This window comes from Heloderma suspectum, chromosome 2, assembly GCF_057233095.1.
Source record: "Heloderma suspectum isolate Gila_16-S chromosome 2, 16-S_ref, whole genome shotgun sequence".
In the NCBI taxonomy this organism is placed as follows: domain Eukaryota; kingdom Metazoa; phylum Chordata; class Lepidosauria; order Squamata; family Helodermatidae; genus Heloderma; species Heloderma suspectum.
In genome coordinates this window covers 276,969,018-276,993,426 of record NC_139459.1, presented here as the reverse complement: position 1 = coordinate 276,993,426, position 24,409 = coordinate 276,969,018, and the positions used below count along the sequence as shown (strand labels likewise).

At 45.0% G+C, this 24,409-nt stretch overlaps 1 protein-coding gene across 11 annotated transcripts in view; it reads left to right on the top strand.

Annotated features, from left to right (window-relative positions):
• Window positions 1-19,166, top strand: part of UIMC1 (ubiquitin interaction motif containing 1) — a 94,008-nt gene extending 74,842 nt beyond the window's left edge. For 7 of the 11 annotated variants that reach the window (XM_084839366.1, XM_084839365.1, XM_084839367.1 and 4 more), the window contains 3 exons: window positions 2,642-2,705; window positions 3,698-3,740; window positions 18,166-19,166. In XM_084839366.1, the coding sequence (XP_084695492.1) occupies window positions 2,642-2,705; window positions 3,698-3,740; window positions 18,166-18,406 (348 nt within the window). In that variant the 3' untranslated portion in view covers window positions 18,407-19,166. Of the gene's footprint in view, window positions 1-2,641; window positions 2,706-3,697; window positions 3,741-11,590; window positions 16,265-18,165 lie in introns of those variants that run through there. The other 4 variants (XM_084839371.1, XM_084839372.1, XM_084839369.1 and 1 more) reach the window with 1 other exon arrangement.
• Window positions 19,167-24,409: the final 5,243 nt, after the last annotated feature.

Here is a 24,409-nt window from a genome sequence, read left to right as displayed (position 1 = left end):
CTTTTAGGATTTTAAATAGCTCGGCTGGAATACTGTCATCTCCGCTAGCTTTGTTGTTACTAATGCTTCCTAAGGCCCACTTGACTTCACTCTCTAGGATGTCCAGCTCAAGTTCAGTGACCGCACTATCATAGCTATCAGGGACATTAAGATCTTTCCTGTAGAGTTCTTCTGTGTATTCTTTCCACCTGTTCTTAATCTCATCTGCTTCTGTTAGGTCCCTGCCTTCTTTGTCCTTTATCATGCCCGTCTTTGCACAAAACGTTCCCTTGAGATCTCCGATTCTCTTGAAAAGATCTCTAGTCTTTCCCATTCTATTGTTTTCCTCGATTTATTTGCATTGTTCATTTAAGAAGGCCTTCTTGTCTCTCCTTGCTGTTCTCTGGAACTCTGCATTCAGTTGGATATATCTTCCCCTTTCTCCCTTGCTTTTCGCTTCCCTTCTTTCGTCAGCTACTTGTAAAGCCTCATCAGACAGCCACTTGGCTTTCTTGCATTTCTTTTTCTTTGGGATGGATTTCGTTGCTGCCTCCTGAACAATGTTACGGACCTCCGTCCATAGTTCCTCAGGCGCTCTATCAGGTCTAATCCCTGAAATCTATTCCTCACCTCCACTGTATATTCATAAGGGATATGATTTAGGTCATACCTGATTGGTTTAGTGGTTTTCCCTACGTTCTTCAATTTAAGCCGAAATTTTGCAACAATAAGCTAATGATGTGAGCCACAGTCAGCTCCAGGTCTTGTTTTTACTGACTGTATAGAGCTTCTCCATCTTTGGCTGCAAAGGACAGAATCAATCTGATTTCGATATTGACCATCTGGTGATGTCCATGTGTAGAGTCGCCTCTTGTGCTGTTGGAAAAGAGTGTTTGCTATGATCAGCGTGTTCTCTTGGCAAAACTCTATTAGCCTTTGTCCTGCTTCATTTTGTACGCCAAAGCCATGCTTGCCTGTTATCCCGGTGATTTCTTGACTTCCTACTTTGGCATTCCAATCCCCTATGATGAAGAGGACATCTTTTTTTGGTATTAGTTCTAGAAGGTGTTGTAGGTCTTCATAGAACTGATCAACCTCAGCTTCTTCGGCCTCAGTGGTTGGGGCATAGACTTGAATTACTGTGATGTTGAATGGTTTGCCTTGGATTCGTACTGAGATCATTCTATTGTTTTTGAGATTGTACCCCAGTATGGCTTTTCCCACCCTTTTGTTGACTATGAGTGCTACTCCATTTCTTCTAAGGGATTCTTGCCCACAGTAGTAGATATAATGGTCACCTGAATTAAATTCGCCCATGCTTGTCCATTTTAGTTCGCTGATTCCCAAGATGTCGATGTTCAATCTTGCCATCTCATGTTTGACCACCTCCAGCTTACCTTGATTCATTGATTTTACATTCCAGGTTCATAAACAATATTGTTCTTTACAGCATCGGATTTTCTTTTCACCACCAGACACATCCACAGCTGAGTGTCCTTTCGGGTTTGGCCCAGCCGCTTCACTCTTTCTGGCGCTACTTGGAAATACCCTCTGTTCTTCCCCGGTAGTATATTGGACACCTTCCGACCTGAGGGGCTCTTCCTCTGGCGTCATATCTTTTAGCCTTGTGATATATTCCACGGGGTTTTCTTGGCAAGAATACTGGAGTGGGTTGCCATTTCCTTCTCCAGTGGACCACATTTTGTCAGAACTCTCTGCCATGACCTGTCTGTCTTGGGTGGCCCTGCACGGCATAGCTTATGGCTTCACTGAGTTACGCAAGCCCTTTCGCCACAACAAGGCAGCGATCCATGAAGGGGCTTCAGAGCATAGCCCCGTCAAAATGCTTAGGTACCTTACAGCTCAATTGCTAAAGTTCAGAAGATGCCACCTCTCTCCCAAAGATGTTAAAAACTTGGAAGATTGGTACAAATGATCAGTTCTCAATTCTTCTTTCATCCTAGCCGTGAAGGACTCATGGAACTTCTTTACTAGCTTGCCTTGTATTTTATAGACCATTGGGGGGAAAACAGTTTTTCTTTCAGAAAAGGGGCTAATCTTATCTTAAGTCCACAGAATGAAAAGCCAAAAGTGTCAGGACAAGGAATAAGATTATTTGCAAAGTCAGTAGTTAGAGCCCTTGTCTCCTGTTTCTTACTGCTCACCTCCAGAAGTTTATCTGCTTTTCAGTGTTCTGTCCCCATGAACAGGATGTCTAGGATTCTGTTTACTCAGATGCCCCATGGGGAAAACAGACTATGGCTTCTGAAGCAACTTGTGCGGATCCCTAAGAATCATCGCTATCTTTTAAAATGTTGTTTCTAATCATTATGGCTGCAAAGGAATGCCTAAATTGGTTGTATCCAGACCTAGTGATACTTAGAGTAGACCCACTGAAATAAGTGAAACTTAAGTTATTTATACCCTTGATTTCACTGAGTATTCTCTATTGTGTCAGTATCTACTAAATAAAACAGAGGATAAAATAGAAAGGGTCTTGGGATGGCAATGAAGGAGCTGGCCTTCTTTGTTTAGCATAGCTGCAAATTGTCGGGTGCTCCTGTGTCTCCCTACACTAGCGCATCAGGTTTGCTATGGGAAGTTCTGTCTTAGGGACACTTTGTGCAAGTTCTAACAAGAATGTTCTCTTGCTTTGTCCCAGGAGGAGGGAAGATGTGAAGGCCGACTCCTGAGCATGCTGGAGCAATCTGAACACAAGGCTACAGGTAGGAGGTTTAGCAAACAGCCAGCATACTTGTCTCTTGATGCTAGTAGTAATTGACCTGGTTCGCATGATCACTACAGCTTAAACAAGCCACCGAGACTTGTTTAAGCCATGGCATGTGCTGGGCGTGATCTGAATAATCACCATCTAGGCGCAGCTTGTTGTGTCATCTGAACCCAGGCAGCATGGCTTGTTGGAGGGTTAAACAACCCTCAAATAGCCCATGGGTTGTTGAAGCATTATTTGAGGACTGTTTAACCCTCCAGCAAGCCATGCCATCTGGGTTCAAATGGCACAATAAGCTGTGCCTATTCAAATCGCACCCAGTATACATCCACAGTTTAAACAGGCCACTGTGGCATGTTTGAGCTGCGGTGATCGTACAAGCTGGGCCGCCCTCTAGCATAAAATTGCAAGAACATGATTGCCCTCTAACTATATAGCGCAGTTGTTATGCTGTTCCAAATTCAGCCATGGGTGCTGCCCTTCTCCCTAAATGCAAGTGTTTCTGTTCAAAGAACGTGACCTTCATGAACCACATCCTCATTGGCTTCAGCAGGGCTCCTATTTGGCCATAGTGAGGGCAAATTCATTTCTGGGAGACTCATTCTTAAGGGAACATCAGCAGGAGCTTTGTAACCTTTGTCTGCTTTGCAATAAGACAACAGAAGCCCATCCGCTCTTCTTCCTTGTACAGAATATACACAGTTTTAAAAGATATATTTTAAACTTTCCATAATTGGGTTTTGTGCTAGCACTTAGATTTTATGAGGTTGTCTCCCAACTTCAGCCTCTGTAGATGGCCTGGGTTATTGAAGTCTAACACTTAAAATAATTTCTGTAGCCCCTTTCTCTCAATTTATTGCCATTTTTCCCCTGCCACATTTGTAACCCCAGTTTGGCTTGACGATGTTTACCCAGGCCTGCAGTTTTTCTGCCTGTCCAGACAGAGGCTGACAGAATTGATATCCTGTGACACTATTCTCATTTCAGATGCAGAGGTGGCTGCCACACCTTCCAGAGCAGAAGACTCAAGGTTAGCTATTGCCACTTGTGCCACAGAATCTTTCAGCTGCTAACAAAGTCATAACAAAAAGCATGGTTACCCAAGTCTGGGTGCAAGTTGCCAAGGACATGCTCCCAGCAAAGCCAAAAGGAAAAGCTTTAGTGAAGTGGAGACCATACAGACAATTAGCTTCTAATGTTGCTGCCAATGAAATTCAGCCCTTCTGAGTAGGAAGGTAATAACTGCCTCAGTGCAGGCAGATAACCTTTTCTCTTAGGAACAGGAGACCGACCTATATTAGACAGGAGAACTCTCATTTTCTTAATCTTAGGGCATACCATGGAACATAAGAGTCTCCTCATTTGCCAGTAACTGAGCTCATGCTTTACTGGTCCAAGCCAGTGGATCATAGCATCCCAGTAGCAGCAGAACAACTCCACGTTTTTCTTGGGTGGAACTGTTTATCTTGATCTTTTCCAATCTGGGTTAGGCCTGGTTTGGGTGCTGAAATTGCCTTGGTTGCCCTGGTAGATGACCTACTTTGGAAAGTAGATAAGAGTGTGCATCCCTGTTAGTTTTACTGGACCTCACAGTGGCCTTCAGTACCATCGAACATAGTATCCTTCTGGCGCACCTGGCTGGATATGGAGGATTTAAAATCTATGTGAAACTTGGCTCTATCTTTCTTCTATCAGAGTCCAGGAAGGCAGTGGAAGTTTTGTATTGGTACCTGAATTCAGTGATGGATTGAACAAGGGCAACAAACTGAGGCATAATCCAGGCAAGGCAGAGGTGGTGGTGTTCAGTAGCAGAGCCAATGCAGGATTAGATGTACAGCCTATTCTGGATGAGGTAGCACTTCCCTTAAAGAAATAGGTTTTCAATCTGGGGGTGTTTCTGGATCTGGCTTTACCCCTAGATAATCAGGTTGTGGCTGTTGGTAGGAGCACCTTTACATAGCTTCATCTAGTGCTCCAGCTGCACCCTTTCCTGGGGGAGGCGGATCTGGCCACTGTCACACATGCCTTGGTCACACGTAGGTTAGACTATTGCAATGCACTCTATGTGGGGTTGCCCTTAAAGATGGTTTGGAGGCTTCAGCTGGTGCAGAATGCAGCCATTAGGGTTGTACCTGGGCCGGTTTTATAGAGTGTATTGCCAGGGTTGCCGGGAGAGCTGTGGCCAGTGCAAGCCTTCCAGGTGAAGTTGCTGCACTAAGCTGCCTTTGCATTTGTTCCATTTCAAACAGAAGTTAACATTTGGTGGATTCATCATTCCATACAGTATAGAATAAAGAAAAACATTACAGTTCTGTTTTGAGGGACCTGGGGATTCAGAACCTTGCCACAATCCAGAATATGAGTTCAGAATAATACTAAAATTTCTAAGCTGGTTACATAAAAATACATATGTAAAAAAAAAATCACATATAGTAAAAGGAATCAAGCAGTGCTGTTTCTGCAGGTACAGGCAATATTTTAAAAAGGTAATACTTACTTTGCTTATAAAAATAAACATTGGGCCATGACAGTGTCTCACGATACACAATCAGCAGTACTGCAATTCCACACAACCATTGTAAGTTTAGATGTAAAACATTTTATAGTAAAGATATAGTCTTGTTCATTATTTCAGCCAAGGAGCTCATCAAGGCAATTCAAGACTGCAGTGCCAAGAGTTTTGTTTCAGGGCTTCCAAACTACTCTATTGGGAATGCAAATGCCCTTGAGGTGAAAAAGGGTGTAGCAGGGGTGGGGGGCGGGTGCTGTGAGCAGCAGGAAACCCCCCAAAACAGACTCTTTGCTCAGTATCAGTTGACGTAAAGCAAACAGGAACATTTAAAAAGTAAGGAATAAGGAATGTAAAAGACTGCTTCACATCTAAGTACAGCACACAACCTTTGGGTGAAATCACTAGCATTTGGATCAGCTTCACCGCTAAAGATGCCCAATGTGAGACATCCTATAAAACAACAAAACAAATAAGAAAGGAAGTCCCTAGTTCAAAAGCAAACACACACAGTATCACTGGGCTTCTTCTTTTGGACTTTTGAGTTCTAAAAGAAACAACATAGGATCAAAACAACTAGGAAAAAATAAAAATCCTTATCCTGTAGGTATAAAAAAGCAAAAATCACTAAGGGGATATCAAGAATATCACTTCTGAATGGGTCCTGAGAGGGACTTATTTATAAAAAAGAATGACAAAAGGTGTCCCATGTAACATATAAAAACAAAGAAAGCTGCACTGGTTCATGAGTACAAAATCCAGGGAAAAAAACACCAAAATTCACAGGTTAGCTGCTAACAGTACAAAATGCCACAAAAGGTTATGTAACATTTAACAGCTGTTTTGATGCATTAACACAATACTGGGTACAGAATCAAGTCACCATTAACACAGCATAAGCAGGATATTATGGGTAGTTCATAGGAAAAATCAGGCATCTTATGAAAAAACACAACCACAGCTCTCTTGATCGGAGTAGCCTGGCTCTTGAGCAGATCTATTTGCATACGACGAGCAGTTCTTTGCTAGAAGACAGGCTTGCAGGGCTGAAAAGAAAAAAGGAGGGGCTGTCTCCCTCATAATACTGAGTCCCAGTATTGGGAAAAGGGCGGGATATAAATATAATAATAATAATATTGCAACATGTAAACCAGAGGGAGAGAAGATTTAAAATCTTACAGTGCCGGCAAGCTCATGTCATTCTGGTAGTGCAAAGTTTCTACTGCTTGCAGAAATGCTATGTTTATCTTTGTGCAAGTGTCAAATCTAATACTTTGATTCTGCTTGCACAAGCTGTTGTACAAGCTGTTGTGCAAGTGGTTTCACAACACATTCCACAAACTTGCACAGTCTCTTCCACAAATTGTTGCAAAAACCATTTCACAAAGCGTAGGCGTTGTTCTGCTAGCAGTTGCAGAACTGCTATCAAAACTAGCACAATTAGCACAAGCAATACCTAGTCTAATGAAGCCATAATGAGTTCTGAAACTCCTTGTGCAATGATTTGCAGAACAGCTTGTGCAACGATTTGCAGAACAGTTTGCATGCATAAGGACTTGTGCAATTGATGTGCAACAGCTTGCAAGTTTGTGCAACAGTTTCTACAGCAGCTAGTGCAAGCAGAATCCAAGTATTAGATATGACACTTGTCCAAGGATAAAAAAGGTTTCCACAAATGTTAGAAGCTTTGCATTAGTGGAATAACGCCACCAGATACAACCCAGGATTTCCAGACTGATTTTCAGACAGCCAAATACCTTCCAGACATACATTAGGGCAAATTCTCTGGTTGAGCTCATGTACAATGGAGATTCAAAGAAAACAGAGGCAGGAGTAACTACACCTCATGAACCTCTTGTGCTCTTAAAAGTGGTGCAAACTCTTTCCTATCAGGTGCTTGGGTGTAGGGGCACTTGCACCATATACAGTAGAAATCTGGTGGAGGAGCCCCTATCAAAGGGGTGATTAGGATTTAATCCCCCCCCCACACACACACACTATGGTTTCCCCCCTCCCTTGTCTTCCCCATTGGCTCTGCTTCTAATCTGGAGCAGTTTGGACCTGGCTAGTTTAGGCATTGCAACAAGCAAGTTCTCTGTAGTGACAGGAGTCACGAACAGTGTTGAGGCTAACACATGGGGACAGGAAGATGGAGACGGAACCTGGCTTTGCCTTCCTTCCCTCTCCCAGTTCATGAGTTACACCAGACCCTTCCTCTGGGGTGATACAAGTGAATAATTCACAGCCCTCATTAAAATCGAGCTTAAAGCCAGTTGCCTCTTTTCTCCCTCATCACTGGGCAACAAAATCACATGAGAATGAGAAATCTTCTCTCTCCCCCACTCCTTTCCCCCTTCCTCTTCTGCCTTCTGGGGGTAGGGATGTACTACGGGTTGTGTAAAGCTCTTCCATCTGTGTTTAGTGGATTGTCAGGCGCCTTTCGTTTCACAGTCTGCCCATCGACAAAATTGGATTTTTTTTAGTTCCCGAATTTGCACAAATGCAAAAACACCCCCAAAATCTGCAAAAGCCCCCCAATTGTGCATTTTCACACTTTAGCCTGTAGGGAAATGTACATTTTTGGCTGTTTTTAAAAAACATTTTTGCAACTTTTTTAATGATGAAATTTGTGCAAAATCGGGATAGAAAACCTTTCCGCAAGTTGGCAGAATCCACCCGATGGGAAAAGCTGGTGCACTGCAGAATCCGCTAGTTGGATTCATCAAAATCCAAACTCATTTGGTTCCAATGCAGATTTCTCCAACATCCCTAACTGGGGGTCATGTTCAGGACAGGTTGTAATGGACTGGGAACATGTTACGGTCTCTGAATTGGGAGATAATGCATCATCTAGTATTGGCACAATCTGGGGGGGGGGTGTTTCAGAGGGGGGGCCTTGGGGAGCACTTTTTCCACCTCCCCACCCCCCCCATCTCCGGATGTGAAATCTTCCCTTCCACTTGGGAAGGCATTCCAGAATGCTCTGAGGTTTTACAAGATTCATCCCCTCCTTGCTTGGATTGCACTTGCCAGTGCCATTTCAGCATCTTCCCTGTTCCACTCTTCTTTCCCATCACCAGCCAGCGGTTGCTGAGCGGGCTGCTTCTTCTCTCTGGTTTCTCCTGTGGGTTTGTACTTCCTGCCAAGGACAGCAAATGCATGAACCGGAGAAGAGTGCTCATCCATACTTCCCCAACTGCTGCAGCTTCATCAGGACCACTGACTGCTTGGTTGGGCTCTGCAGAGGAAAAAGTTAATCTCTGCTCCTTCCTCCTGGCTTGGTTCTAGTATCTCTCTGCCTTCACCATGAAACTGATTAGCTTCAACAAGAGCAAGCAGTCTTGGGTGCAGCTATGCTGGGTGCATCTTGGAGGATGGGGAGGGAATAGCAAGTGCCTTCCACCCCTCACTTTTGAGGCTCACTGCATCCCACTGTTAGTAAAACTAAGCCCGCTTGGATCTGAGCTGAACAAATGATACTGAATATCACTGATTTTTTCCTTAGCAAGGAACTTGCTCTGTGCATAGGATTAGTAATGCAGTTAGGGCTGGACCTTGGGGCCGAAGTCCAGCCTCCTCCCCATGACTGCCCAGAGCGTGGCAGGTGATCAGGGCAGTGGCAGACAGGCCTGATACCAGCACCTGAGCTGGCATGGGCATAATAAATAAATATGTACAGGAGGCATGTGCTTAGTTGCCGATGCTCATTTTATTATTTTTAGTTTAAAATATATATAATCCTTTTCTAAAACAAAATGGTGTTTATTCCCAAGTAAATGTGTTTTGCATCAGGGCAGCAGAAGCAAACTCCATTTTATTCCTGTTGTGATAATGGCATTTTGATTTAAGTGAACTTAAAATGTGAAACTGCACGTGCTCAGAATATTTCTCTTTTTAAAAAAACAAGAGTTGGCAAACGTGTTTTTGCTGTTGTTGCTCTAACATGTCTGGAATGTAGAAGCAATTGTTCAGCATGGAATGGGGGTGGAGGTGAAGAGAAGCCCCTTGCTCTGTTCTCTTGGCAGGGCTTGAAGGAGCGCTTGCATCCCCGCTGTTCCCTCCTAGTGAGGCTGGACTGATTCTCACCATTTTCCTTACCTAGCTTTTCCCTGTCTGGCTAATTAGAAGGGGGGGGGGCTGTTTCTTTCCCCCAGTTCAGAAATCCCAGCACTGTTATGTTTGCGTGATACCCATGGCCAACGCTAGCCCTTCAGTGTAGGTAGCTGCCCCAAGCTATCCTTGTGCTTGGCCTATTTTCCACTACCAGCTGCCCTTTGATACTTCTAACAGAGTTGGCTTGGATTCCTCTGCTCTCCAAGTATTTACCCACGAGTAGGAAAACAGCCAGCCAAGGTCCCAGCCCCCACTTAGCCCGTCTCTCCTTCTGTGCCTTACTCAGTCGTTCTGGTAAGCACGACCCAAATGATCTAGGCAACATGCGAGAACAAACCTTGAAGGTACAAATGAGTAAATCAATATAACCCAATAATCCAGTTAAGTTTATTAAAGATAAAAATAGAGTAGGGGAAAGAAAAGTAGTGAGTATGCACAAGGAAGCAAGAAAACAAATCCTACATCCGAAATCTTGGTGTGCCTAAGACTACACTGAATAAGCTAGGAAATCAGCTACACTTATATCAGGGTCCCTTATTGGCATTCCTTAGAGCTTCTTGCATTAGTCAAGGCGGACAGAGAGGGACAAGGAAGAGACAACTCAGAAGGGGCATTTTGCCAGATTTTATGCTGTTTGGCTTGGAGTGTCTTTGACACCACCAGCTGAATTTGCCAATGGGCATCAAGTCATATAGGCAGTAGGTCACCAAGGCAATCAGTGACAGAGTTTACCTCATGCAGGTGAGATTTGGGCAAGGAAGGCTAATCCTTCCCTGCCAAGTGGCTTTGTGTACCTGAGGGGCTGCAGGATGGGATGTAGGACAGTTTGCATCAAATGGAAGCTGCTGCCAAAGCCATTACAGGGAAAGCTAGAATTTCAGCTTTGCCAGGCTGCAAGGCATCATGACATGCATTAACTCTAGTTTTGTTTCTTCTGCATTGGCTACCAGTATGTTTCTGGGCACAATTTAAGGTGCTAGTTATTACTTGTAAACCCCTAAGCAGTTTGGGACTATGATACCTTGTCCCACACAATCTGGCTTGTTCACTGAGTTTGTCATTGGAGGCCTTGCCTTGCATCTCATTGCCACTGAAAGGTCACATTTGGCTGGGATGCAGGACAGAACCTTCTTGCAGTGACACCCATGTTGTGAGACTCCCACCCTGGGTGGCCCAATTGGCTCCTCATTACTTATTGGCATTTAGATGGGGTGCCAAGATGTTTTTGTTCCATTGTGCCTTTATTTTCTTTTTTATTTATTTAATTTCTTTACCGCCCGACACCCGAAGCTCTCTGGGCGGGTCACAAAAATTAAAACCAGAGTGCAGCATAAAACAATATAAAATATGAAAGCTTAAAACCACAATATAACAGTACAACCAGAATAAAACCTAGCAGCAATGCAGATATTTAAAATACAGATTAAAACACCAGAGCTAAAAGATTAGGAAGCTAAAATACTGGGAGAATAAAAAGGTCTTCACCTGGCGCCGGAAGGAATACCATGTAGGTGCCTGGCAAATCTCACTAGGGAGCTCATTCCACAGCCAGGGTGCCACAGCAGAAAAGGCCCTCCTCTTAGTAGCCACCTGCCTCACTTCTTTTGGCAGGGGCTCATGGAGAAGGACTGTTGAGGATGATCTTAAGGTCCGGGCAGGCACATATGGGAGGAGGTGATCCTTCAGATAACGTGGCCCCAAGCCGTTAAGGGCTTTGAATGTTAATACCAGCACTTTGAATCAGGCCTGGAAATGGACTGGCAGCCAGTGCAGCTGGAAAAGTACTTGTGTAATATGAGCTCGTTGGCCAGTCCCTGTTAACAATCTTGCTGCCCTATTTTGGACTAGCTGAAGTTTCCGGACCATTTTCAAAGGCAGCCCCACGTATAATGCATTGCAGTAATCCAGACGAGAGGCTAACAGAGCATGGATAACTGTAGCTAAGCTACGTATCTCTGTCCAGATAAGGGCATAGTTTGTATATCATCCTAAGCTTTCTTCTTCTTTCATTGTTATCGCTATCATCATCATCATCATGTGTATATAATGGTTTGTTTTAGCTTATGTTCTGAACCCCCTTGGGAGTTGTGGGACTGAAAAGTGGGTGATTATTATTTTTTACTAAAGAGGAGGAAATTAAAAATAGTTGAGTTTGGTAAGTCTACAGCATGTGGGCCCATGATGTGACCATGCAGATGTGTTGTTGCAAAGGTAGTTGCCTGGTTTTTACTTATTCCTTTGAATTTCCCTCCCATCAGGCACAGCTTGGCAGAGGTGGACAAAGAGTCTGAGGGCACTCAGGATGACTGGAGCCCCTTTCCCCAACCACCTTGCAGTGACTCTCCCATTAAATCTTTCACCTCCATTTCTGAAGCCAAAGACTGCCTCGTGGACTTTAAAAAGCAGTTTGCCATTTGCCCAGGCAGTCGGACTCGGAAACAAACCAAAGCCAGCCTCAGGAGCAGGAAGAAATTCTGAGGGTTGCACAATGGAGAAGGGACCTGAAAAGGAATAAGAAGCAAGATTTTCTATTCCATTGACCTTGCCTGGCAGGAAGAGCATGTTCCTCTTCTGTACATTTTGTATGAACCTTACAGGGATTTGTCATGTATGGATTTGATTTGTGTATAGGTGCCTATTCAGTCTTGCTTTTCAATTAGAAAAGAAAATGAAATATATTTATTATGTTTTTATAGACTCCAATTTGCTGGTGTTTGGAATTTTTAAAATTGTTGTGGATTTAAAAGGCTACTTTATAACCTATGTGTCCACAGACAAAGGAGATATAGCCTACAGGTTGGTGTGAACCATTTCCCAATATACATTAAAAATTTAAGGCACAATCCAGCCAAAGTTGAGCATTTCCATTATATCTGGGAGAGATTTAAGCATGTGCTTAATTCTCCTATTAAAATCAACAGGATTTAAAGGGTGTTTAATTTTGGCTTTAGACTGCCCTGTTGTTGTTGTTCAGTCGTTAAGTCGTGCGCGACTCTTCTTGACCCCATGGACCATAGCACGCCAGGCCTTCCTGTCATCTGCTCTCTCCTGGAGTGTGCTCAAGTTCATACTCATTGCATCGGTGATGCTATCTAGCCATCTCATCCTCTGCCGTCCCCTTCTCCTTTTGCCTTCAATCTTTCCCAGCATCAGGGTATTTTCCAGGGAGTTTTCTCTCTGCATTAGGTGGCCAAAATATTTGAGCTTCAGCTTCAGTATCTGTCCTTCCAATGAGCAGTCAGGGTTGATTTCCTGGGTAGTCTGCCCTACTTTGCTCTAATTTCACACCACTGATGGAATCTGCAGAGTGCTAGATGAGGTAAGGCAGTCTTACTTTGGCTTCTCTGCTACATGGGCAGGTAGCACAGGCCTTAGGCACAGGTTGGTAAAGAGGAGAGACACCGGAGGGCAAAAACATGTATTGGGTGACTTCATTAGATAAGTCTGACAGGTTGGATTATCCCTATCCAAACTGTTTGAAGTCTAGTTCCCCACCCCCACAAAAAGCCATAATGTCTGCACACTTACAATCTGGCATAGGGAAGGATGGTGGAGCCTGTAAAAAAAAATCAAAGAGCTCAGATGGGGCCCATGGGATGCTAGTTCCCCCCCCCCACACACACACACACACGCACACACAAATTAGATGAACACCCAGCAGCTACATGAGGCGATTGTATCAACGGTGCGGCTGTTATCCTTGTTCTTCTATGCTCAGTCCTCTGTGCTGCTGTTTTAATTTTAATTGAAGGCCATATTCAGCTTGGGCTCTGTTGTGCTGGATATTGTGCCAGAATATAATTCATTCAGTCCCTGCCTGAAAGAGCTTTGAATCTAAAAATTAGGCCCAAGGGGTCCCTAACATGGCCTATGGCATGGCAAGAGCGAGCAGCCTGCACCTTGATGTTCTGTTACTGCCTAATTGTTCCATGTTCCTACAGAATATTGTGCATTCTTGGGATTTTATTTTGTTTTGATGCAGAGCCTGTGCTATTGCAAGAGCTCAAGGGCAGGTTACAGGTAACAGCAATTACACATAAAACAGAGATCTCTGTCTCTAAATTGCTTGCAGAGGCCAGGGAGAACAAAAGGAAGGATGACATGTTATCTTAATGGGACATTGTTTTATCTACTATGAAAAGGCTGGCATTGACTCCTGCTACAGAGAAAAGGATTTCAGAGGCCTAGAGGTGTCTTGAAAAGGTGTGCATGTGTTGTATGGATACTCTGCCAGTGCAGAAGGGAAAGGAAGGAGCAGAAGGGTTTCCTTATCAATATGCCATCCAAAACAGAAAGATGACACACAAGATAGGTTGTTCTTTATCTTAGCTCGCCTTGCCTCCTCGGAAGTCTTGAGTTCAAAAGCTGCCAGCCCAAGGAGAAGGGGGTTTGTTTGTATCCCATGAGACTGCCACTGTTACCCCGTCTCCCATGCTTCTACTAGCATCCAGTATTACAGGTGGCTTTGTTGTTCTCTCAAGTCCTTTGGGTTGTTGAAAGCTTTCTTTGGTGCCATGTTATACATTCAGCATAATCAAGTGATAAAGCTTTGCTTGGAAGGTACCAGTCCAAAGCTGTAGATGTGGAGGGGATTGCATATTCTGATGATTCCCCACAAAAAGCATAAACATCTCCCTTCACATAGAAAAACTGCGTGTCAGGAGGGAGGCTAGGCTAAATCTTTTTCCTTCAGATAGTTTTCTGTGTGTAGGCCATGCACAGAGTAGATGGTATAGAATTCAGACAAGATCCTCCACCTATAGTCCACCATGATGCAGTCCAGGAAAAGCTTCACCTCTTGATTCTGTGGAATGTATAATATGCCTCTGAACCTAAGGCTGCAATCCTAAGCACACGTACTAGGCAGCAATGTCCACTGAACTCTGTAGGATGTAGGACTCAATCTAGATAGAAAAAGGCCCTAAGACTCCCAGCATGCCCCAGCCAGCATGGCTGGGTGTTGTAAGACTTCTTTCTGTCTAAATATGCATAGGATTGCACCCGTAACTGTTTAGAATTGCCACTCTAAGCTGATGGACAAGGCAGGGTAGAAATGACTAATAAAAATTGCCTGGATTTTGGTGCTGGGCCCTTGAGCGCTACAGCTCCTTTCCCCATTAACATACCAGGTTTCAATGCAGCCAAGATCTTTCACCAATTTCATCAAATAAAAGATACCTTCTCAGCATGGTAGTATCTGTCCCACCCTCCTGGTTTCTTCCTTGTTAACTGTCAATCTGTTACAGGCCTGTCTCTGGAAGCAAAGCCCCTTGTTTATCTTTTCAGTTGATAAGGAAAGCAAAGAGCTGAATGACTTTCCCAAAGATCGGCTGTCACCAAAATCCAGGGTCAGCTCAAGGAGATGCCAGGAAAGCAGGCATGGCAGGCTGGGGAACCTACCAGCAACCACTCCCACAAACATCCTTCCAGGCAAGGCTGACATAGTCCCAGGGTGGGTGGCGGACAGTGTCACCTTGGGACAGAGCAGCTTGTCTCTTCTCACAGCATCCAACAGACGTCTTACTGAAATTGTCAGCCTGCACTGCCGCTTGATTGGAGCACTTTTGCTCAGGGTACTCAATAGCAGCAAGCAAACAAAAGAAAGGCTGCTTGGTAGCCTGGGCAGCAATAATCTGTGCTTTGCAAGCCTGGCTGCACCTATTTTGCAACCATGTCTGTATCTCTCCTTTTGTGTTGTGGTCAGGCTTCAGACAGGCTGAGCCAGAAGAGGATGTCCTGAGCATGCTGATACCAGGTGTCATGAAGCTAATAGGGTATCCAAGCAGGGTCTCTACCTTCCCACATACTAACCCAGTACTGGATGTGTACTTCAAATAAAACGGCATTGGGCTAAACCGGTATCTTGGCTCAAGGGCTACTAACTATGCTGCCTGCAAGCAGCTAGTTTTACCCCAGGTCAAAGGCCACCTGGAAAATCATGAAACAGGAGTACTCTGGGGCTCAAGTGAGGTTTTAAAGCATACCTTTTATTCTTTAACTCTCATTTTTTTCCAGGCTCATCAGCCCCATGCTTCCTTAGGGCATATATTAATGCATCATAATGTTGGACCAAAACAGCAGGGCTTGTGTGGGATGTTAAGGTAACCGTACAGAATCATTCAAGACACATGTACTTAAAGTCCTGAAACTTATTGAAAGGGGATCAGAAAGAGATTATAGGCTATTTAATTATATATCTATATCCTGTATACTACACACACACACACAGAGCGCGAGTGTGTATATACAGTACCCCAACTTAGATCTCAATGCAAAAGTTTGATAGTACTTCTAGTTACTAGACTAGAAGCCTAGATATATATTTATTCCAGCATCAGTGTACATACCTTCTGTGGCCAGAAAGCAAAGGTAGGACCTCCCTTTTGTTTAAATGCTATCTCTCACCTTGAGAAGTCTGGCTGCTCTTACATTATATCTCACCACCGCCACCACCCCTGATCATATTGGTATCAATTAGCTATAGACATTATGGCAACAACAGGACAGAATATGAAGATAAGCATTAAAAATTGCTCCCAGAACTATGAAGAACTGCAGGTTAACAGATGAATTGCAGGTAAACAGGATGACTGGCCTGTAACTGACCAGGATGAATTACCTGTAATTGAGTATTTTGTGTATTTTAACCTACATTTGATCAGATAATGACAGGAAATGGTTGGCTAAGAAATTAGTATTCTGGCTGCTAGGGACAACTTAGAAAGAACAATGGAAAGGTTTTTGAACACAGCAATTATGGCTACCCTTTGATTAGGAGAAGAATAGAGGTATAACACGATGCCATGTCTAATCCAGAATGCTTCCTATCTTTACACCATACCAGCATTGTTGAGGTGGGTTCTTATAAGAATAAGATGGAGAGATTTCCATACTGCTGTATCAGAAGCATTGCAAAAAATAAAAATGGGGCAGAATTTTTCCAGTCAGTCCCATAAATTGCTTGCACTAAATTAAGAAAGATTTAACTAAACTGCATGTGCAGTTGTGTATAATACAGAAAATACTATAGCTGGTGGGTCATGCGATGCATGCCACTGCATTTCACTGAAACATGACGGCACAAAGATTGGGCGGTTAACAGGCATGTGGAAGTGAAGGGCAGTTTGGTTATAATAGGGTCGTAAGCAAAGGTATGAGTGGCTTGAAGAAACTGCCCCTAGCCAAAAGCTTCCTTTGGGCATGAATACTATGGTTACACGAAGGGGTACAGCCAGCATAAAGATTATCTAAAAAGATTAGGATTGCAAGATGACATGTGGAAAGGAAAATCTGGGTTTGAATCTAGTGTGCCCTTCAGTACGGATCATAGTATTCCTGGAGGATGAAGGTCACGTTCAAGCTATACTTCCAACCTGGACCATTTAACTTTGGTGGGAGTGGCTACGCAAGGTCTCTGTAGCTCAATCCACAATGCAGTTGGGTCTTAAGACAATTTATGGCACAATCCTATGTAAGCTTAGACAGAAAAAATAGCTGGGAGTTGTTGGCCTTTTTTCTGTCTAAACATGCATAGGATTGCACCTTTAACTGGGTTAGGGATGGTAGCCATTATAAGCTCCTGTTTGAACTCTTCATGGTCACATTAGGCTTATTAGTTGTACACTTAAGACACTTTCAGACAGCTTTCCCCAACCTGGTGCTTCCAACTCTCATCAGCCCCAGCCAGTATGACCACTGATCAGGAATGCTGGGAAATGTAGTCCAAAACGTCTGAAGGGCACCAGGCAAAGGCACAGGCTGCTTTAAGGACATAAAGTAAAAGTATGAAAATGGATGTACTATTACAGAGTGCTCATGTTACTCTCCCCACCACCCATCCACCTGATCCCACTCCCGCAGGCCTTTGTACATATATTGATAGCCAGGACATTGTTGCAGCTGAGAACTTGTCAGTGAATCTGTTTGTGCCAATAGCCTGCATCAAGGATAGATGCTGTTCTTGGCACGATAGTGTAGAAAACAGGTACAGAATGTGTTGTCTCCAGACTTAAATATGGGTTTCTCTATTCAATTGTAACAGGGGGCAGGAAATCCCTGCAACCTCTGGAATCCCCAGCATTTAAGTTTGGAAACAGAATATTGCTGAAATCCATTTGGAGGAAAACATTCTCAAGCAAATCATACACACACTGTTTGATTTTTAAGGGTTTTTTTTTAGGGCACAATCCTATGCATGTTTAAACAGAAAAAAGTCCTACAACTCCCAACACTGGGAATGCTGGGAGTTGTAGGACTTTTCTAAACATACATAGGATTGTGCTTTTAAAGGTGTAACAATTCTGAAGCTAGAAATTTAATGTGATTGTCTTAAAAGAATTAATATTTAAGTTTGTTAAACTTGAGGTTTAAACGTCTAAAATGAAATTTGAACGTGGTTTGAAATTTAAAAGAATTGCATTCTGAATTGGGGGGGGGTCCATTTTGAATGTGTGTGAAATTTCATTTTAGCTCAACATATGCCCCACCCCCCACAATCTCATGTTGACTTACCAACCCCCGTTTTGGGATGCTGAAGTAGCAAGGAGTTGACCGGGGAGAGGAAAGCAAGTTTCCTGGGGCTAGCTGGACAGGGTCATAGATGGCAGGGCCTGTCCCTTCTCTCATCAGTGTTGCTAGAAATGGGCTGAAAAGCGAGTGCATTTCCAGAAAAGCTATTGTCAGGTCCTGTGCTCACCCTTGTTGGTCACAAAGAGGCTGCTGCCGAGAGACAGCTTGTGGCGATCTCTGCAACTGAACCTCTGCCAGGCTGCCACCCATGCCTCAAATATGTTTTATTATTCATCATGCTATTTCCTTTCCCCCCATTCTCCAGGACACAACACATTTGCACAGACAGCATGTCCTCTTCCACACCCCCAGACCACTGGCAGGACCGTCCTTCACTGAAATGGAATTCACAAGCTAAAGCATCTTCACAAAGGGGATGTGATGATGGCCTCCCCTCTACTCAGACACACAGCATCCCTTTTCTCAGCAAACAACATTGCTTGGTCTTTCTGTGGCATGTATCAAGAGAAGCATCTGGGGAAGATGGGGAGCTGGTAATAGCTTGATGCTCGTCTGTGACTGCCCAATAAGTGACCGGCATTTCCTACCAGCCACTGTCCCCATCGGTGATACATCTGCTTAGCACAGCCATCCATCTTTCCTTCACTGGGCGCTCTCCACCATAGGTAAGGTACAGGTTAGGGTTGAGAGAAAAGGTTCTCAAGAACTGCCGGCAGGGCCCAAACTGGTGAGGGCGCAGACGCTCCTGTATTAATCTGAAACATATGGACTTCAGCCACAGTTAAGAGGCCTCGGGACTAGCCCAAGACATTATTCCTGCCTGAGGTAAAGAGCAAGATGGCCTCCCACCCCCCACCCCATCCCCGCTTCCACATACAGAAGCCAACCACCCTGGCAGTTGAACCTTCAACACATGGTGAGGGGCAATATACTTCACTGCACCTGAGGGTGGCAGGCCAGATTAGGCCAGGCCACGTAGCACCCATAGCTCTGTTCTCCCAACACCTTGCCATCGCTCCCTACCTCCCAGTGGCTGCTGCCTGAGGTGGCCACCTCACTCTGCCTAATGGTAGGACTGTCCCTGGCTGAGGCCCATATCAAATGCTTCTGCTGATGGGAACAGCGCCAGTAAGAAATGCCTGTAAATGTCTTGGACAGCAGCAACAGACAGGCATCAAGCAGCCACCAGATTCTTCTGATTTTTACCATGTTCTTTTCTTAGTTCAGGTCACAGAAGGACTGAGCTGTGTCCTCCCACAGCCTATCCTTGCAAGAGGGAAAGGAAAATAAAATGTCTGTTTTCACTTTCACAAACTGTTGCTATTCGTGGAGTGCCCTGTACCCCTCTATGATCCATTAAGTCAGTTGAGGGCACCCTCTCAATGATGCCTCCTTAGCACCAGGTTCCAACAGCAAGGATGCGCAGAAGCTCTTCCTTGGTGGCTGGCTGACAATTACAGAATTCTCTCCCACTGGGGACTCCCACCAAAGACCCAAACTAAGCATCTTTCAGAAGAGCCATTGCAAATCCATGTTGCCTTTGCCATTTCATCTCTCTCCTCAAAGCCCGCTCCTTTAGCAAAACCCTGCTCAGAGCCTAGTGGTGCAGCTAGGTAATTTTGGATGCTGGACTTGATGGTGTTAGAGGGCCCCTTTCAGTGGCCATGTGCATTACTCCAGTTGCAAAGCATGCAACTAACATTTCTCTCCCCACACGCCTGTCATCCCATGCTTGACAACTGCTTCTACATTCCTGAAATGTTAGAACACCAAAAGCAAAATTATTTGACAACCCTAATTTTTAAAACAAACAAATAAATATTCCATGTGCAGTTTTGCATTTTAAGCTCAAATCATAACACCATCATGACTATAGGAATAAAATGGGGTTTGTTTCTGCTGCCCTCATCACCTGCTGCTCTCTGGGTGGTCGTTTCGGGCTTCAGGGCCCTGAACCACAGCTGATGGCAAAGGTAGGCATGGTCGGGCACCTGCCGAGGGCCCACACCCCAGCAGGGGCCCACTGACAAGAGCCCCCTTGGTGCTGCTCCTCCTCTTCACCATGGCAACCTGCTCGCTCACCTGCCGCTCGCTCAGGCCCAGACAACAGTGGCACTGGGAAGGAGGAGCAGGAGATGCCACTTGCTACTCACTCACTGGCTGTCTGCCCAGCAAGCAAGCAAGCGGTAGCAATGACGAGAGAGAGGACGAGGAGCCAGAGCAGCGGGCGACCGTGGCAGTGAGACAGTAGACTCGCTGAGGGAGGGACCCACTGAGGATGCCTTGCCCAGGGGCCCTCCAGAACCTGGAGCTGGCACTGTCCTAGATTTCGACCCCACGGTTCAGCCCTAACTGCATCACTGTCTGAACCAGACTCCTTGTCCAACTTCTACTCATGAGCAGGCCTGCTAATGCAAGGGTGTGTGTATACTGCACTATGTAGGCCCACATCTTCTGTCCCGTTTGTTGTCTCTTTGCCTTGTAAAGTCTTCTCAGCAGGGACCCTGTCTGTTCTGCAAAGTACCATGCACATTGATGGCGCTGTATAAAAGAGAAATGGTTAGTAGTTTTACAAGAGTGCGATTTCCAGAGGGATGAATGTGGAGTGGCTGAGCAGAGGGCTTTATGCCCAGTTTTGCAAAGGCACATGCCTGCCTCCCAACTACTGCACTGCAGTAGGTACAGTGCAGAGATGTAGTCTGGGGCTGAGCGCATTTCATGATCTCCTGAATGAGGCCAAGGTAGTGTTGTATTAGGTACTGTGCTGCAAACTCCACTACATTCTTTACAAGTAACCACAAAGGGAAATGCACAGGGCAATCATACCAAAGGGAAGAGGGAACCTTACCCAGGCCTGGGTTTCCTCAAAAATCCTCGGATATCCAATTATTCCGCTTCCTGTATTAAATTTTGGGAAAGGCGCAGCACAAAAACTGTGGCTTCCCTTCTTGTTTGGGGGTGGGGATGCTCTCGCCTCCTAATTCTTGCTACAAGCAACAATCTGTTGCTCTCTAGGAGGGGAAGCTGAGGATGCTGGCTCCTCTCCCCCTTTGACAGCTGCTTGTTGGCAGGTGGCCAGCAAGAGGGCAGAGAGAGGGAAACCTTAGAGCTTGACTCCGAGTGGACTCTCAAACACCTCTGCAGCAACCAGTGAAGTAAGGAGGAGAACAGAACAATCTTGCCCAGCTGAAGCCAAGGACTGCACCCTCGTGCCCATCCTCTTGCTGGTAAGTGGCATTTCCCTGGTTCTATCAGCTTCTGTGCAGTTAGGGTTGCCGCTATGCTAGGGAGCACGGAACCACTGCAATAGACTGCTTACATTCCTTGCATTCAGGCCAACCCATGGTGGTGCCATCCACCTGGGCAGGGCAATGTGTTAACTGCTGGTCATTATTATCTGACAGCAGCATCTAGTATGGCTAGCTGGCTGATGCTGAGACAGCGTGTCTCACAGGGTCCTTCTCCCCATCTCTCTCTCTGTACATTGTACACACACAACAGCAACAACAACATCAACAACATAGACCTTATAGAGGGGTAAAGACAGGAAGAGAAGGGAGGGGATGACATGACAAAGAACTGATTCCTGTTCTGACCTGGAATATTTCTCACTTCTCTCAAGGATGGTGAGGGACAGAGGGAGAGAGATTCTTTGGGCTGCAAGCCCTTGGAAGGGGTGATAGCTGGTGGAAGAGTACAGAAAAGGGAACAGGCTAGAGGGTTTATATCAGGTGGACCGGCCCTGCGTAACTCTGAGCTAAGGGCTCCCAGACCTGCAGCCATCTGAAGTTTAGGCTTACTGGCAAAAATAATGTTGGGAACGGAACAGGGATGTGACATGGGGCAGGGGTGGCAGATGGGACAAATTCCTATCTGCCCCCGACTCTCACCTCCATGTGCCAAAATAACGCTTTTCTAAGAGACTTGCCCTCAGTCCCAAGCACTGATACACTCAAACACATGTCAGTAAGTACTGGGGGTTCAGCTGATTTGACCTCACAGAAACCAGTACAAACCCAGAGACATCAGGACACATTTCAGAGGATGTCCCATGTGGGCAATTGCATTTGACTGATTCATTTTTCCGAGGAAGTCCCTGCAGCCTTATGATGTCCATTACACAACTAGCGAGTATCAATCACCACGGAAGGCTTGCTGTCAGCTATAAAAACAGAGCGAAAGCAAGAGCCAGGGTTTGGTGAGACTCTGGGAAGCGGTAAATATGCTGGAGACGGGCAGGTGAACTCCATCCCACCCCATCCCCTTGCATGTACCAGCTCTAAGCTGCACCTCACCATTGTATGTAAAAGAGCAATTCAGTTGTGGGGCAGGGGCAGGGAGCATTAATTCTGAGTAGTTGGTCTCATATGTCTTTGGTTGCTATAAACAAATCAGTTCAGTTTCTTTGCGGTGTTACTTCCATACACTGGAAGTATTTGTGGGGAACACTGGGAACTTGAACTAGCAAAGCAGCAGCAATAAAGAACCCCTGGGGCCACGGTCTGTTTCACATATTGGTCAACCCAGGTTTGCTGTCTGTGGAAATCACTGGCCACAGCCAATCCCAATTCCTATGATGAGTGTATTTGCAACCATATTAGTCATAGCCATACAGCACATGTTTCGGTGTACATGTCAAGCATCTTAAGTGTACACCTAGAAAGGTAATATGTGAAGTGGTCCGTTAAGGTTTCTTTATGAGCAGAGATGGCAGGCCAGTTGCCCTGAGTGGACCCAACACTTTGCCACTGCCACCACTGCCCATCTGCTTGCTCTCACTCACATATACTCTCTCTCTGGGCCCAATCCACACCATTGCCCAGAAGGAGAGGGCAAGGCATGGAGGCAGCTTCTTCTCCCTGCTCATACACTAAGAGAGCACACGTAACCAAACAAAAAAAGAGGAGTGGGGCCAGGGACTTCTGGGGATCAACAGTGGACTCCCTGCTGGGGTGTGGGCCTCAGCAAGTGTCTGTCAATGCTGACCCCTGATGCCAGCTCTGAGACATGGGCCTTTTAGAGAAGCATTCATGGAGGATAAGGCTAACAACAGCTACTAGTCATGATGGCCATATGTCACCTCCAGTAGCAGAAGTGGTTGCTGGGAAACATGGGCAGGAGGGTATTGTTGCACTCATGTCCTACTTGGGGGTTTCCCACAGGCAGCTGGTTGGCCACTGTGTGAACAGAACACTGGACGAGATGGACCCTTGGTCTGATCCAACAGGGCCCATGTTCTTAAGCACAAATTTCCTGAAAGTCAAAATAAAGTGACAAGATCTGCCAATATTAACCCCACCCCTCTGTTGCACAACAGCACTTTGTAGTTGGAAGAATCACAAGAGAGTAACTTTGCCCCTCAATATCCACAAGTTTATTGGGTCTCTACTGTATGGCCCCATGTGGCAAGGAAGTAACCATATCAGAGTGACAGCGAGAGCGAGCTTTTCTCTACAGCGAGCTTTTCTCTTAGCAATTTTACTGATCCAAAAGACCATTTTGCTACAGAATGATTGAAAGATAAGAACATAGGGGTGTGGAAGTTTGCAGTCCCTGACAGATTGGCACCTCATTACAGAAGCCAGTCTGGGAAGAATGAGTCCCCCAACTCAGCAGCTTCTCACAAAAGCCTCTATTAGCACTCCTATGCTGAGCCTTCTCTGACTGGGCATTCTTCAGTTCCTTAGCACTAGTTCTGAACGTGCTCCTATGACTGGAGTGACCCTGAGCTGCATCATGTGACCGAGGTCATCTCAGAGAATCAGTGCATGCCCTCCTCGCCATGGCAACTTTCAGAGGAGCACCAGCCCACCATCTCTGTTGTGCCAAAAGTCCTCCAAAGGAGGTAGAAGGTGTTATTAATGCAGGTGCCTAATTAGTGGCACATACTGTCTCTGAACTAATTAAAACCTACATGTGCTAATTGAGAGAGAAGAAGATAAATGCAAATTGGTCAGAGTGCTGAATGTGGTATGTGCCCATCTGGCTTAGCCATATCCTCTCCTGCTCAAGGATTAGCTGGCAATTTTACACTGGCTCATCCAGGCCTGATTTAAAATTATGTCGGCCGTGCAAGAGAAACTTATCCATGCCTTGTTCCACAAGCTGCGATGTGTATGTTAGCGTGCCAACAGGGTGCCTTCCTGAGCCACAGATCCCAGCTTAAATAAGATACCAGGGATACCACATGGGTACATTATTTTGATAAATTCAATATCATGTTGATTTTTATTTTTAAACTTTTATAGGAGTTAATCTTATCAAGACAGAAAATATGTAACCATAAATGACAGGAAATGAGCTGAAGAGCCCCTTACAATACACCTTTTGACAACAAATTAAATGTGTGACCACTTTTTTAGATGCATATACCTTGTTTTGCCAATAAGCAATAAAAGTATTTCAGTTTCAAGCAGTTATCAGTGTGCTGTCTTTTTTCTTTCACCCTTATATAATTTGTGAGTTTTGACACAGTGGTAAGTTCATGTCTCTTATTTTCCCACTCTGTACTAGAGATGACAGATAACCTCTCCAGTGCTTTCATAGCA